The 17392-nt window shown below is 37.5% G+C and overlaps 1 protein-coding gene across 1 annotated transcript in view; it reads left to right on the forward strand.

Annotated features, from left to right (window-relative positions):
• nelfcd (negative elongation factor complex member C/D) overlaps nt 1-17392 on the forward strand; it is an 81145-nt gene that overhangs the window by 18565 nt on the left and 45188 nt on the right. Inside the window, exons 4-5 of the mRNA XM_069884816.1 lie at nt 316-425; nt 8450-8557. Coding sequence (XP_069740917.1) covers nt 316-425; nt 8450-8557 — 218 coding nt within the window. The remainder of the gene's footprint in view (nt 1-315; nt 426-8449; nt 8558-17392) is intronic.

Raw genomic sequence — 17392 nt, forward strand, 5'->3', positions numbered from 1 at the left:
GAACTTAACTGCTTCACTGGGAAGGGGGCCCATAAACTTTGAGCAGAGTCTTAAGGGAGCCATAGTCAGAAAAAAATTGAGAATGGCTGCTATAGACACACAAGTTGAATTCTGTCCTGAAGGTTGCATTTGACTGTATTGAGCTGTGTCTGTTTGGGTAGCGAAGTATTTTTTTTTTAAAAAACCAGAAAGTGCTGGAAAAACCCAGCAGGTCAGGCAACACCTGAAAAGAGAAAACTATTTACTGTTTCGGGTCAGAGACCCTTCATCAGAACTGTTTGTCTGAAATATCTAATTTTGTATCTTCCTTTTTAGGTGTGGAACCATCACATGTTCAGGAAACTGTGGAAAACCATTTGAAGAATTTGTTAATTAAGCACTTTGATCCTCGGAAAGCCGATTCCATTTTCACAGAAGAGGGGGAGGTAATTTTCTTACTACTTTTCCAAAAGTAGGGACACATGCCACAAACATAAAGAAACTGATGTAAGTTTGAACTCCTAGATTATCTTCATCCCTTGTCATTGTTGAACATACAATTCCATTCCAATTCGTTCGTCAGCACTGATGTCCACTTGAGTGGATTTGCCTGGATTTATTTCAATGGTCAGATCGACATTCATTGGGTTCTCCTCCAACTTTCAAGCTGTTACCTGGACTTCAACTTTAGTTCTTAATTCTGAACTGCCCCTCAGTGAGACCATACAAAAACTCAGCATCCATTTCTAAATGTAAACTGATGCACTCCACCCTACAATATCATCATTAGGACCCCTCATTGGCCCTAAACAGTTGGATTGCTTATTTGGCTTTTAGACCACAGAGACTAGTATTAGGCCATGGGAGTAAACTTGATTCAAGCACTGCCATCTATTCAATTTTAAAGTGGATCAAATGTTAACGTGGAATTTGCGGGTGGGGGACTTAGTGTAGCATTTAGCACTTCATGTTAGCAACAGTGACCTGGGTTTAAATCTGGCGCTGTCTGTAAAAAGTTTGTACATTCTCACATCCTCTCTGTGACCTTGTGGATTTTCTCTGGGTACACCAGTTTCTTCCCACTTTCCAAAACATGCTGGGTTGATGGGTTAATTGGGTTGAAGGGGTGGCACACATTTCATTGGCTGGAAGAGCCTTCTAGTGTATTGTATTTTTTTTAATATAAATAAATTAAATAATTAAAAGCCAGAGAAGGCAAGGAAGTTGGCATTGCCTGTGCATGATATTTGCTGATCACTGGTCCAAACATCACCTGATCCAATTTGCTATTTCCTTTAACATGGGCCCCTATCAATGACAGCAAAAAAAAACTCAGCGATCTCTAGGTTCCCAGAAAGAAAGCTCTTCTGGTCAGTGTCTCACAGGCAATTTGATGATTCTCAATCAAAAGCAGTCATAGAGTATCCTTCGTGCTGGATCTGAACTGAATTCTGACACAATTCTCCACCAGGCAACATCAAAACTGCATGATGAGAATGGCTAATTGATCCAGGAACCAACTAATCAAAAACCAAGGCCTTCTTGGATTGGAAACTCCATCATCCCTCCGGAGTAAAAAATGTTGTACATACTCATGCACTGCAAGGTCCATCAAGGTTTGTGACCAAAAAAAAGCAGATGGATGGAGAGAAACCAGGAGATCCAACTTTCAATCATGATGTGTGGATTCTTGAGCACTGTTAACTCATTTATAGCCTAACCACTGAGCTGAGATGGAAAAAAGTAGAGCTTCACAAGCACAAAGGTAGTGAGCACTGGTTGGCAAGTGCATTTTGAAGAATGGGTCTTTGACACCAGAGTGCTCGACTCCATTTCACAGTGCACTATTCAGTGCAGTGCAGTCTCACCACCATCCCAGCCTAAGAAATTGGAAAAGCCATGTACCAGCTGAAACCCATTGAGCTTTTGAGCAGATGGTATCCCTTGCTGAAGTTCTAAAACTAGGTGGAGAGCCTCTGGTGAGACGAGAACATGCCTGGGGTCTTCAGAGAAACATTAATTGTAGTCAACTTCAGGAAAGGGACAAATCCAATTGCAATTACTTGAAGGATCACCCTGTTACAGAATTTTAATTTTTGCTCAGGATCACTGAAGATGGTCAAGAAATAGAGCGGTTTTATTAGTTTAGAAAGAAATGACAGTTGCCATAACCACAAAACAATAATAAAGAAGCATATAATTCGTAGGAAATGTGATAGTTTTCTTGTGATGGATTGGTCAGAAAAAAAGTGAGCATCCATCTTGTTGGGATTTTTAAGCTAATCAAGATTTTAAGCATGAAGGATTTACCTCAAAGAGGTTCAATTTTATCCTAAATGCAAAATTAAATACCCTGGTTCAAGCAACTGGAAGATGCTTTCAGTCCATCATTATCATATTAATTAACCAATCACAAACAGTTATCTGATGCACTTATCCGTGTTGTTGTTGTGACTCTTCCTTATTTGAGTTCACGTGAGTGGTGTTGGTTATCCTGTACAGACATTGGTTTCAGTTAAGCCTATTTTGACAGTATCAGCTTAAGTGACTTAGCGTTTTTATATATTTGAAGATATCATACCAGACCTGTCCTTTCCCTTATCTCCATGTTTACTAAATTCTTTGGAAAGTGTGCGCTGGCATTATTGAGTCTCCAGAACACAATCTGTTGCTTTTAGATTATTGCTTAAAATATCTTGAAGAAGACTGCTTCATTCTGCTTCTGATTTTCCTTTATTTATATATTTTCCTCCCTGTCTAAAATATCTTGACCATTACTGTTATTATGTAGTTAATAATTGTATGAAATATCTGTATACCTCAACTCTTTTAACTATACTAATTCATAATCTTGACTACCCTCAGAAACTTGTCTTTATTTTATGTCTGCTACATGAATCCAGGCCAGTTGGCCCACTGTGCACAGTGTTAATCTCAATGCAGATGGGAATCAGGCAAATCTATCTTATCACTCCAATTGCCTTCTCAAACTTTCTTGTTACAGAATTGCACCTCATTTTCACAAACTTCCTGCCAGGGTGGAGTTCATCTACAGGACAATTAGGAAACTGTTCTACCTTTATCTACTCTGTTCAAAAATTAAGGTCATGTCAACTTCAGCCATCGTGCTGCAGTGTGCAGGCAACTTCTGCAGACGTGCACCCTTAGAGGTTCATTTCCAAGACATCATTGACTTGGGCACTGAAATAAATGAAAGACTGGACCTTTCAGTAAACACCCATAAACAAATTTCCTCCACCAGATTTGTCCCTGCTATGCGACAATGCTTTTCCCCGAGTATGAAGATCAATGATAAGATCCAAAAAACCGTAGCTCGTGTTTTTCGGGAAAGCATCCAATGTATTAAAAATCCTGTCCCACCCCAGTCTCACATTGAGGGGAAGATGCAGGAATTTGAGAACACAAGCTACCAGCTTCAAGGACAGTTTATATTCTGCAGTAACCTCTCACTAGTCAATCTTTCGATAACATTATATTCTGCACTTTTATTTTGCACTTTCTGTGGTATTTAAGTATGGGTTGACTTGTCTGGAGAGCACGCAAAACAAGTTTTCCAGTTTCTCAGTACATGTGGCAATAAGCAATTCAATTGTCAGCCAAGACTGGTGTAAAGTTATTTGGGCTTCAAGTTCCACACTTCTGAGCTCAGCCCTTGGATTCAGTACTGTATAGAGCAGTGAAGAATGTTAGATATCCTGACAATTGATCTTCTCTATGTCCATGTGACTTCTACATTGCAATGCCTAGCTCCTTATCCCATGAACTGCAGCTAACCAATGATCTCTGTGCAGCTATCACCTTGGTACAGCCCAGATCATAAAAAGATAAAAATGACATAAAATCTTTATTGTGAATTATGAAAGTCTGCAGATGCTGTGATTGTAGTAAAAACACAAATGTTTGAAGAACTCAGCAGGTCTCGCAACGTCCATAGGAGGTAAAGATAAATAATCAATGTTTTGGGCCTGAGTCCTTCTTCAAGATGTGAGTAAAAAGCCGGCAGGTGCCTGGATTAAAAGGCTGGGGAGAAGGAAAGAAAGAGCAGGGGAAGGAGCACAGACCAACAGACAAAAGGTGAACATTGGATAGGAGCACAGGAGAGGAAGGGTGAGAATTGTTTGAGGGAGAGGGTGGGTCTGTGAAAGCAGAAGGAAAAGGAGAGAGACAGAGAGAGCTTATAGAAAGGAGAAAAAGGGATGGTGGGGTGGTGGCAACAGAAACCAGAGAATTTAATGTTAATGCTATCTGGTTGAACCAAGTGAATTTGAGGTTGGAGTGGAAATTGGCAACAAAATTGAAGTCGACAAGCTCATCGTGGTTGCATGAGGCAACACCAAAGTAGTTATCAGTGAAGCAGATGAAGAGTTGAGGAGCCTGTCTGTGCAGGTACATGTTATGGTGAGAACAAGTTTGGAGGTTTTAAAAAGTAGCAAGTCCTGGACATGTTAATGGCAAACAATGATCTTTATTTGCTTCCACACTGACTTCAAATTCACTTGGTCCATCTCTAGTAATAGTCTATCCTTTCACGATCCCTCTGTCTCCATCTCAGGAGATAAACTCTCAACAGACATTTTCTACAAACCTACCAACTCCCACAGCTACCTCAACTACACCTCTTCACACCCTGTCACCTGTAAGGATTTTATTCCTTTCTCTTAATTCCTCCATCTTCATCGCATCTGGTCCCAGGGCAAGGTTTTCTGTGCCAGATCATCCAATGTGCTTCTTCTTCTTTAAAAATCATTTGCCTCCCCTCTACTACCATCAACTTGGCCCTCACCTCCATTACCCAAACATCTGCCCTGGCCCCCTCTGTCTCCACGAGCAACAAGGACAGGATTCCCCTTGTCCTCACCTACCAATCCAATAACCTCTATAACCAACATATCATCACCTGCCATTTCTACCACCTACCACCAGACACATCTTCCCATCTCTATCTTCCACAGGGACTGCTCTCTCTGTTATTCCTTCAATCACTCCTCCCTTTCCACCGTCTCCTGAATCTGGTGCTCCTGTTGTGGTAGATCGTTTAATTAAGCACCTTGACTTTGTCCACCGTAAAGGCATAGATTTCAGTTCCCTGCCCATTCCCTTGCCAACATGTCCGTCCATAGTCTCATGCACTCTCGGACTAAGACTTTCCTCAAAGTGGAGGAACAGCACCTCATAACTCTCCAACCAGATGGCATTAACATCGACTTCTCCGGTTTCTGTTGCCCCTTTCCCATCCATATTTCTCCTTTCCTCTAGCTCTCCCTCTCTTTCTCTGTTTCCTCTCCCATCCCCCTAACTCTGCATTCACAGAGCCATTCCTTCCTCTGATCAATTCTCACCTTTCCTCTCCTGTCCTCCTATATGTGTCTGTTTGTCACCTTTTGGTCTGTGCTCCTCCCTCTGCTCTTTCTTTCCTTCTCTCCAGCCTTTTAATTTGGGAGCCTGCCTGTTTTTTACTCATACCTTGAAGAAGGGCTCAGGCCTGAAACGTAGATTGTATATATATTTTATTTTACCTCCTATGGATGCTGCGAGTTCTGCCGAGTTTCCCCAGCATTTCTGTGTTTAAAATTGCTTTGTTGCTCATTTACTATTTTTGAAGTGCACTTACTCATGAAATTTAGCAAGTAATTTCTGTTCCCACCATTATGAAAATAAGTAGCAAGGAGATCAGTTTCAGTTGTTGGTTTTGGCAGAACACCTGACTGCGATCCAGTGTCTGCACTTCCCAGCAACTAACTTCCTTATCTGTAAAACACTTCTTTGTTTTTAAAATATTTTTATTGCATTTAATTGAGAACCTATACATAATAGGTTCCTCAAGAACCAAATACAATATATATTTATATTGATTATCGTATTGTACATTAATCACAATCAAACCCGTAAGTATTTATGGTCCTAGAAGAAAAAAAAAGACTGACTAAATGAAAACAAACCTCAGTTGCTCTAACTCCTCCTACTAAACAAAGTTGAATTAATAATATTAGCAGCCTTGGAATCGAGCAGCGGCCTCCAGAGATCCAGCACAGTCTACCAATCTATTGCATCCATGTACCTCATTTATTCAAATTGTGGTAATAAACCATAAATGGACCCCATGTCTTATCAAACATGACCTTAATTTTCCTGACTATGTCTAATTTTCCCTAGACTCAAAAAGGACATAGTATTCTGTAACCATTGCAAGTGGGTAGGTGGAAAATCATCTTTCCATTTCAACAGGATTTCTCTACTGGCCAGCAATGTAGAAAATGCTAAAACTAGTCTTTGATTTGTCCTTAAATATATATTCTCCTCTTTGGAGAAACCAAATATTGCTATTAATGGACATGTTCAAGATTGATCTGAAGATATCTGAAAAGGTTTTAAAAATATTTGTCCAAATTTTTCCTAATTTAGGACATGACCAAAACATGTATCAAAGAGGCTTTAAAGATTTTACATTTATCACAGAATGGATTAATATCAGGATAAATTTGAGACAGTTTAACTTTAGAAAAATGTATTCTATGTGCCACTTTAAATTGATCAAACTGTGTCTAGCACACAGACAAGGATTATTGATACGGTCTAGAATGGTGAACCAATCTTCCTCTGAGAAGGGTAAATTAAGATTATTCTCCCATTCAATTTTGATCTTAATTAAGGAAACCGTCTTTATATTTAATATTTTATGATATAAAGCAGATATTATACCTTTATGTACAAAATGTAGTTCAAGAATTTCTTCTATAAAATTCAGATCAGGAAGATGTGGAAATTCTGGAAATTTAGATTAAATAAAATGCCCAATTTGGTAATTCCTAAAAAATATGTCTATTTGGCAAATTAAATTCTGCTATCAATTGTTGTAAAGATGCAAAATTTAGTTGAATAAAAACATCTTTAAAGCTTTTAATCCCTAACCAATTCTATTTTTCATTAACCTGCATCTAAAAGAGAAGATTAGACAGAATTTGACGAGTGAACAAAAATCCAAAGATTTCCTGAATTGAACCCAAATTCTTAGTCTCTGTCTCATTATTAAATTCTTTGTTAATTTTGGAATAGAAAAAGGTAAGGATGAGCCTAAAACTGCCCACATAGAAGTATTTTTAAAAGATTTAAATTCCCAGTTAGGGTGGTTATTTATTTTATCAAATTGTAACAACAATAACATTTCTTAAAATGTATAGAAACAAATATTGGTAATGACTGAAATAAATATGATTTTTTTTCCTTATTATAACATTCATAGATTGAATATTATACACTCCTCTTCCACTCATTCTAATGAACGCATTCTCTCTTTAGATGCTGAAAAGGCATTTGATAGAGTAGAATGTGAATATCTGTTTGATACCTTAGCAAGATATAATTTTGGCCCAGTGTTTATTCAATTGTTAAAACTTTTATGTTAATGCCCAATAGCTTCAATTCATACTAATTTCCAACAATCAAGTTTTTAAAATTACATCAAGGTGGCCCTCCAAGCCCCCTGCTTTTTGATCTAAATGGTGGAACCGCTAGCTATTTCTTTATGTGCAAATGAAGATTTAATGGGTTATTTAAAGGGACATTTAAACATAGGCTATCTTTATATGCAGATGATCTTTTACTTTTTGTGTCTAGCCCAGAGACTTCTATTCCAAAGATATTGTCATTTTAGTAAGTTTGCTGGCTATAAACTTAATTTACATAAGAGTGATTGTTACCAATAAAGGGCTCTCTTACTTTGTACTCTAATTTCCCTTTCAAAATAGTGAAAGAAAAATTTAGATATCTAGGTATGATGATAATTAAAAACCTCCTTTAAAGAAAATTTTGCAGCTTTATTTAATCAAACTAAGATCATATTATCTGGATGGTCACTACTTTCTCTGACTATGATTGGTCATATTAATTCAGTCAAAATATAAAACGAAGCGTTTAATTTCCAATACATTATTTATTGTATTTTAAGCAACCAAGCTGGTGATCTTTGATTGTGGATATGATGTGATTCAATAGCCCCTTTTTCACTGAAACCCTGTTCCAAGAATTGACGGCCAATTTATCGGTTAAGGGTCCAGTGAAAAAGGAAACAATCAGTAAGCAGGTATCAAATGATGTAAAATCAAACCAGGGATAGAAAGCCTCGACCCCCACCCACCCCACTCACATCCCTGGTGTCAGCTGATGCCGACAGGCCAATTAAGCCAGTGGAAAAACGACAAGTTGCATCCCTGGACTGTTGTTGAAGGTAGACTCTCCTATCCCCGGGGATGACTTGTGGTCAGTGGGAAAGCAGTTTGTGTCCCGGTTAAAAGCAGCCCAGTGGAAACAGCAAAAATGGCTTCTTTAACTTGGATACTGCATGGCCAACTAACTGGGATGCCAGTGGAAAAAGGGCTAATATCTCACTGGTCTTTTACACTTACTGATGTCATACCTTGATTTAACTTTCACTTGTGTTTTATTTTTGCAGACACCAGCTTGGCTAGAGCAGATGATTGCTCATGTAACTTGGAGAGACCTCTTCTACAAACTAGCAGAAGCTCACCCTGATTGTTTGATGCTCAATTTTACTGTAAAGGTAAAGTCATCTTGATATTGATGTTTTTCCCTTTACTCATTGTTGATTTATGGCATCTCAAGCAAGACCATTTTTTATTGCCCAAGAGAAGATTCTAATGAGCCATATTTTTGACCTATTGCAGTCTAACTAGTGAAGATTTTTTTCCTCAATGGTGTTGGGATAGCAGATCCAAGGTTTAGACTTAGCAATGTTGATGGAATAAGAAACAAAATTCCAAATCAAAATGGTGTGAAACATGGAGGGGGACCTCCATGGGGGTGGTAGAGGTTGCAGATTTGGGAGGTGCTGTCAGAGCACCTTAATAACTGGAGTGCACTTTGTGAATGGTACATGTAGCAGTTGCTGCATTCTGATGTTGAAGGAATAAGTAATTAGGCTAGTGAATGTTATGTTTGTCAAGTTGGCTCCTTTCTCTCGGATAGTGTCAACCTAATCTAGTAAAATGTATTTATCGCACTCCTGATTTGTGCCTCGTATTTGGTGGAAAGACTTGAATAACTGGAGATAAGTTGCAATACACCCAAGTAATTGACTGACTCTTACAACCACATTATCTGGCCCAATTGAATTTGATCAGTGGTAACCCTCAGGTTGTTTATTGATGGCGGTACTACTGACTGTCAACGATAGTTGGTTAGACACCATCCTGTTGGAGATGCTCATTACCAGGTACTTCTGTGATACCAATGTTACTTTGCTACTTTCCCACCCTTGCTTGAATATTGTCTAGGTCAGTGGTTATCAACTTTTTTTGCCCCCCCCCCTCTCCCACTCACCTTAAGTAATTCCATACTAACCACAGACCACCTATGCCATAAAAAGGTTGAGAACCACTCGTGTATGTGTTAATGCAAGCATTCATTTGCTGATGAATTACAAATGGAATCAAACATTGTACAATCATCTCCACTTCTGACCATACTTTAGAAGAACACTCAGTGATAAGCAGTTGAAGATGGTTGGGTGCAGCAGCAGGTCACAGGAGTTGGTGCGGTTACACTCTGACCTCAGTTGCCATCTTTCCGGAATTCTGAAAGCATGTGCTTCTCTCCTGCTGCTCCAATTTCCTTCCACATTCAAAAAAATTGGGGGGGCGCATGGCAAGATGGCGTAGAAACCAGACTTGTAATCCCTGCCCTCTCTGGTCAGACTTTTAAGTGCCTGTTTTTTAACCCTTTATTCTTAATTTTAAAACTTTAATTTTCAGTTTGATATTTTGGTGAGCCATTATGGCTGCTAATGCAAAAAAAAAACCTAAGCCTCAGTTACAAAAGAAAATACAGTTTCGAAGTGCAGAAGAATTGGGGCCTAAACGACCTGGAATAGCCTCTGATTCATTTTCAGCCAAGCTTCAACGATCGCTGGTGGGGACAAATGCTAAGGTAACGGCTACTCACCAGTCTCAAGATGGCACTGGTTCAACCCGTTCTGCGGAGGAAGGAGCGTGCACCCGAGAAGTCGGGCACGAGCCTGGAGGCTTGTTACAACGAACACCACCATTGGAAGAGACGGGAGCGCGGAGGAAGAGGATTGTGACAGCAGACATGCAGTCTACAGTGATTGTGGGCTTGGGTGGTGCCGTTAATTACGGAGAACTCCGTAATTTTATGAAAAAATGGTCTGCGGGGGGACAGCAGCGACGACCCCCTGAGGAAGTTGGGGGAGTCTTCGTTGGGTGTCCAAACTCTCAGCAAAATGACTAGAATGCTGCCTTTTGAAGAACAACAAGAAGAGGACTTGCCTTACTCTATCACTGCACAGGAAATGGAAGAAGAGCTGGAAGAAAGTGAGTTACAACTTATGGAATCGGATCCTGCATTTCAAACTGCACTTCAGCCTGTTTACATGATGCTTGAAGGTATTGCTTCTTATTTGGATGTTATTACTGGTTACTAATGTAACTTCAGACCTAACTGTGGTTAAGGCAGAAGTTAAAGAAAATCAGGAAAACTTTAAAAAATTTGAAGCTTTTTCTGAATGTAAACAACAGGTACAATCCAATACAGAAACAATAGTAAAGGTGGAAAAGCCCTGGAAAAAGAGTTAACAAAAAAAATGGACTATTTGGAAAATCAAAATAGAAGAAATAATGTGAAAATTGTGGGTTTGCCAGAAGGTAGAGAAGGTCAAGATCCTGTCAAATTTTTAAAAAATTGGATTCCCCAGATGTTGGGGGAGGAGTCTTTTCCTGATGGATTGGTATTGGAAAGAGCACATAGAGCTTTAAGAAGACCACCCCTACCTGGTCAACCTCCAAGAGCTGTGTTAGTTCGTTGTTGGAATTATTTGGACAGAGAAACAATTCTTCGACTTGCAGTTCAAAATGCAAGACAAAGGCAAGCTCCAATGATGGTTCAGAATAGCAGAGTTTTCTTCTACCCTGATCTGAGTCAAGATATCATCAGACGTCGACGTGAATTTAATCCAGTTAAAGATGTTTTATGGCGTAAAGGTTACAAATTTGCTTTTCGTTATCATCTGATTAAAAGATAAAAATTTACCCTCTTTAAAACAATGTCCCAAATTTTTCACACCTTTAAATCTCCAATGCAATAAACTTCGATTATGTATTGAAAAAGAAATAAATTCATTATTATACAACAGAGTCAAAGCTGATAATTTACCCCTAGAGCCTGTCATTTTATTTTTCTTTATCCATAATTCATTAAATGTTTTAGTATAGGCATATTATATTGTTGTAACAAATTTATATTCCATCTAAACAAAAATTGATGTATTTCAAATTCAGAAATATTTGCCATCTCAATTTTGGCCCAACTAGGAGGCCATACCAAATCCATCAATGAACTAATAAATTTAAGTTGGGCTGCTTTATAATAATTTTTAAAATGTGGTAAACGTAATCCCCCTAACTCATATTTCCAAGTTAATTGATTCAAAGCTACTCTCAAAAATTTACCTCTCCATAAAAACTCCCTAACCATTTTATTCGTCTCGAAAAAAATATCAAGTAAATACGGAATAGATTGAAACAAATATTGTATATGCGGAAAAATATTCATCTTAATTGTATTTCTCCTACCCATTAAATTAATAGGTAAATCTTTCCATTTAATCAAATCAGTTTTAATTTTTTTAATTAACGGAACATAGTTTAATTTATATAAAGATTGATAATTAACATTCAAAATTATACCCAAATATTTAATTCGATCAGTCCATTTCAAATTAATAATATTCTTATAAACTGAATAATCTCCTTCACTTACCGGTAATATTTCACTTTTTTCCCAATTAACTTTATATCCAGAAAGACATCCATATTGTATTAAACACTCCTTCAAGTGCAAAAGTGACTGAGCTGGGTTTATTAAATACACCAATACATCATCAGCAAATAAATTAATTTTATTACTCCTCGTCTAAAACTTTCATACCTTGTATCTGTGTATTTTGTCTTATCAGCTGTACTAAAGGTTCAATCACTAACACAAACAAAGCTGGTGATAAAGGACAACCTTGACGAGTTGATTGAGTTAACTTCAAGGGTTCCGAAATCAAACCATTCGTCAATACTCTAGCTGCCGGTTTACTATATAGAGCTCTAATCCAACCAATAAAGAAAGGACCAAACTCAAATTTCTCCAAAACTTTAAACAAAAAATTCCATTCAACTCTATCAAATGCCTTTTGTGCATCTAAGGATATCACCATCGGGTGATCTGAAGATTGTCGAAATCTATTAATCAAACTAATCACGCGCAAAATATTATCTGAAGCATATCTTCTTTATAAAACCTGTTTGATCCATATGAATCAACTTAGGTAAAAATTTAGCCAATCTATTAGCTAATATTTTAGCTATTATTTTATAATCTACATTTAACAACAAAATTGGTCTATATGAAGATACTTTCAAAGGATCTATTTTTTTTTGGGATTACTGTAATTAAAGCACTAGAACAAGACTCAGGTAATTCATAATGTTCTCCAACTTGACGTAATAACATCCCCAAACACTGTAGATAAATCATCATAAAAAATTTTATAAAATTCAACCGAAAATCCATCATCACCAGGCGATTTACCGTTCGGCATTTCCAGCATAGTCATTTTAATTTCCGAATCAGTAAATGGTTCTTCTAACTCCTGTACATCTGCATCCTCTAATATCGGTAAATTCAACTGTGAGTTTAAAAAAAAGATCAATCGATCCAGTTTCTTGTTTTCCTTCAGATGTATATAACTTTTTATAAAATGAATAAAATTCATCATTAATCTCACGAGGTTTATGTAATAAGAGAATTCCGTCTAACAGCATTAATAGTCCTCGAAATCTGTTCTTTCTTTAATTGCCACGCCAATACCTTATGTGCTTTCTCTCCCCATTCATAATACCTTTGTTTAGTCCTATTAATCACACATTCAAATTGATAAGATTGCAAAGTATTATATTCCATTTTCAACCTAGATAATTTTATTTTCTGATCTTCTGTAGCATCTTTCTGAAATTCCTTTTCTAACTCATCAATCTGTTTCTCTAATTCAAGACTCTGATTTAATCGATTTTTTTTAAATTTTAGAAGTATAACTAATTATTTGTCCTCTCAAATATGCTTTCATAGCATCCCATAATACAAACTTGCTTTGAACAGAATTAGAATTTTCTTTCAAAAAAATTAGTTTTTTCAAAAAATCAATAAATTCCATATTTTTTAACAACATTGTATTAAACCTCCAATGATAGGCCACTTGAATTTTCTCATAAGTTGCATATGTAAAATATAACAAAGAATGATCTGAAATCACCCTATTCCGCTTGTTTTATTTTCTCTTGTCAGTGTGCCGATACTAAAAAGAAGTCAATCCTTGAAAACGATTCATGTCTAAATGAATAAAAGGATAAATCTTTCTCTGTCGGATTAAGACGTCTCCAAATATCTACTAAATTAAGATCTTTCATCAACTCTTGAACCTGAACTGCCATCTTGGATTTCTTAACTTTCTTCGGAGATTTATCTAATAAAGGTTCTAAAACACAATTAAAATCACCACCAACTAAAATATTATCATTAGCCTGACCCAGACATAAAAATGCATCTGAAATAAATATTTCATCATCCACATTTGGAGCATAAATATTAAGTAAAGTCCAAAATTCACTAAAAATCTTACAATTCAATTTAAGAATACATCCTGCCTTTTCCTCCATTGATTGTAATTCAAAAGATAAATTTTTATGTATCAAAATTGCTACACCTTTAGCCCTAGAATTAAATTAAGAAGAATATACATGCCCAACCCAGTCCCTCTTTAATGTCATACTTTCCTTCACATTCAAATGTGTTTCTTGTAAAAAAGGAATATCAATTTTCATTTTCTTAATATATGCCAAGACTCTCTTATGCTTAATCGGACTGTTTAATCCTCGAACATTAAAAGTAGCAAACCTCAACTTTGACATACTTACTATTATTACTGAATATCAATAATATCTTTATATAAAAACTCAAATCAACGTATATAGGCCCTCCAATAGGAAAAAAAATCAAATTAAAAATTAACTAAAATGAAAAGGAAAAAAAAAGAAAAAAGAAAATCCCCCCCCCAAAAAAAACTACCAAAAGGTAGTAATCCCCTAAGCAAAAATTGGGTGTGGGTCACACACCAGTGGCTGATGACTAGTAAAGAACTTAGAGCAAATCTCTCCCTCCCCAGCCAAACAATGAATAGCATCAAAATATCATAATAACAAAAAAAATAGAAAAAAAGAAAATTCTTCTTTTCATCCAAGAGATTCCAATCTCGAAGATCCCATTTCAGAAGAAGTTGGGCTCTTTCCATTCCAGTTTTTCCCATTTCTGCCATTTTTTCTGTTTCCAGAACAACCAGATTTTTCTTTAGGAGATGATGGTGGACTACGTCTTTGTCCTCTTATATCTGACAATGAATCAGCAAAAATCATTGCTTCACGATCATTTTCAAAAAAACGAAATTGGTAGTCTTCATAAAACACCTTCAACACTGCAGGGTAGCGAAAAGTAGACTTATAACCTTTACGCCACAAAATTTCTTTAACTGGATTAAATCGACGTCGACGTTAAATGACCTCTTGACTCAAATCAGGATTAAAAAAAACTGCTATTCTGAATCAATAACGGAGTTTGTCATTGTCTCACATTTTGCACTGCTAGTCGAAGTATTGCTTCTCTGTCCAAATAATTCAAACATCGAATTATTACCGGTGTCAGTGGTTGACCAGCTGAGGGTGTTCTTCTTAGAGCTCTATGGGCTCTTTCCAGTACCAATCCCCCAGAAAAAAATTCTTGTCCTAATACTTGCGGGATCCAGTCTTTAAAGAAACAAAGAGGATCTTGTCCTTCTATACCTTCTGGGAAATCAACAATTTTCACATTATTCCTTCTGCTTTGATTCTCCAAGTAGTCTATTTTCTTCTCTAGCTCCTTCTTGCATTCTCCCAATTCTATGACTGATTTTTCCACCTTCAACACTTTTTCTGTGTTAGAAGCCACTTGTTGTTTACAGTCCGAAAAAGCATTCTGAATTTTAAAAAATTCTTCATCAGATGCATCCACACGTGCTTTAACTGTATTCAATTTTGAATTTCTACTAGCATTCATTTGAACCATCTCATTCATTAGAGGCTGAATAACTGCATTTAGTTGCATACACTGTAGATCAGAAAAGCTCAGCCCTGCTCTCTCTGACGTAGTGGCAGAACAAGGTAACTGCAGCTCCTGCTGCAGCTCAACAGAGGCATTTTAAAAGTTTTACTGCGAGTCTGGACTCCCAGCGACGGCACCCAGACTTCCTCAAGGGGTCGCCGCTGGTCTCCCCCCGCATCTCGTTGTTTTTTCATGAAATCACGAAGGTAAGTGATTTCTTCAGGTTGAAATGCTTCCTGATGCATTTCCAACAATGGAGTCATCTTCCTGCATGCTTCCTCCGTTGAAATCGAAAGGCTTTCAAAATCGGGATCCACTTCTTGGGAACACGCACCTTCTTCCAGAGAACGAGTAATTCCAGCGCCATCCTTCACTTGGTGAATAATAGACATTTTTTTTTTTAGCTCCCACAGGCAGCCTTTGAGGTTTAGACACTGAAGAGATTAAGCCTGGGGCTGTATCAAGTCGTCTAGGCCCCAAATCTTCAGCACTTCGAAAATGTAATTTCTGCACTTGAGGTTTAATCTTTTTACCATTAGTGGTCATAATAGTTCCCTGATACTTTAAACTAAAATTTAAAAAGTTTAAACTTGAAAACAAAGGGTTAAAAAACAGGTACTTAAAAGTCTGGCCAGAAAGGTCGAGATTACACGTCTAGACTCTACGCCATCTTGCCACGCCCCCCCACCCCAAGTAAATACAACTTGACAGCATTGTACACACTATCTAACTTTGCTGACGACTGAAAGTTGACTGAATGAAGTGTAAGCATAATCTAGTTTGGATTTATCCTTCTGGTAAGAGAGGCATAAATGAGGAAATGTTTCACGTTGTTGAGTAGATTATTTTAAGTCCACTGGAAAAGTTTGGCTTGTTCTGGAGCATGTCTTTATACTTCATCCGTGATGTTGTCCAATCCCAGCTATGTTGCCACCTAACCATTTTTTTCATAGCAGGTGGAATGGCTGTTCACTTGCTCCTGTGATGATGGGGATCTCGGGAGGGAGCTGAGATGGATCATCCCCTCAGCATCTCTGGCTAACCATGTTTCAAATTGCTGCAGCCTTTGAGCACTCACGAGTTGGATCCTACACTTTTGAAGTTGGGGGATTTTCTTGGAGCTTCTTCCTCTTGTTAGCAGTTTAATTATCTATCACCTTGTCTAGATTTGGCAGCACGGCAGAGATTGGATTGTGTGCTTGCTTAGCCATGTTTATTGCATGCTGCTTTTGCAATTTAGAACATACTGCATCTCAACTATGTGTACTTCATCTATTCTAATTGATGATTTTCACTTTTTAAAATCTACTCTTGAAGTAGTTTTTCCTGAATTCCCTATTTATCAACATTTATTTCTGTTTCTGGTCCCTAACCTTGGACTCTTGCCTAGTGGAACAACTTCTCCATCAAAAATTCCCCCATATTTTACAACCCTCCATGGTCATAACTCTAAGCTGCAATTCTATTGAAGGGAGCCTTCTTTCTAAATCCACCCTTGTCAGAGCAGATGGGAGAAATTTGTATCCCAACCAAGAATCTATACATTTAAAGCAACTTTGCTGCTATTCTTGGATTTTCTAGTTTATTAACATGCTTTGTGGGTTTTAATGAATATGAACCCCTGGTTTCTTTTGCTCCACTTCTACATTTAGACATTTTAATAGCAATGACCTTCTTACTCCAACTGACTGCAAGGAAAGGCAAATCTAGATTTAATTTGTGAGCAGCATGGTTGACATAGCAGTTAGCGCAACGTCCTGTACAGCGCCAGCGATTGGGACTGGAACTGGGTTTGAATCCTGTGCTGTTTGTATGTTCTCCTCATGTCTGCGTGGGTTTTTTCCAGGGGCTCCATTTTCCTCCCATCCTTCAAAAATGTAGCTGTTGTGTAGGTTGATGGGGTGTAAATTGGACAGCACGGACTTGTAGCATTGAATTGGTCTGTTACAGTGCTGTATGTTTAAATTTTAAAAAAAAGAACATTTTTATATGTTTAGAACTGTTAGTGGACAAGGGAAGAATAGGTTTGCACACGGAGATGCAAAAGAAACCCCACAGTTGTTTCTGAGGGTGATTGTGTGATTATGGCAGCCAAGCTTCCTATTTCTGGGATCATAGTCATCAAACGCACAATGCAGACACTTTATCCCACAGTGCTGTTCCAACCTAATAACCTATTCTAATA

Source organism: Narcine bancroftii, chromosome 6, assembly GCF_036971445.1.
Source record: "Narcine bancroftii isolate sNarBan1 chromosome 6, sNarBan1.hap1, whole genome shotgun sequence".
Taxonomy (NCBI): domain Eukaryota; kingdom Metazoa; phylum Chordata; class Chondrichthyes; order Torpediniformes; family Narcinidae; genus Narcine; species Narcine bancroftii.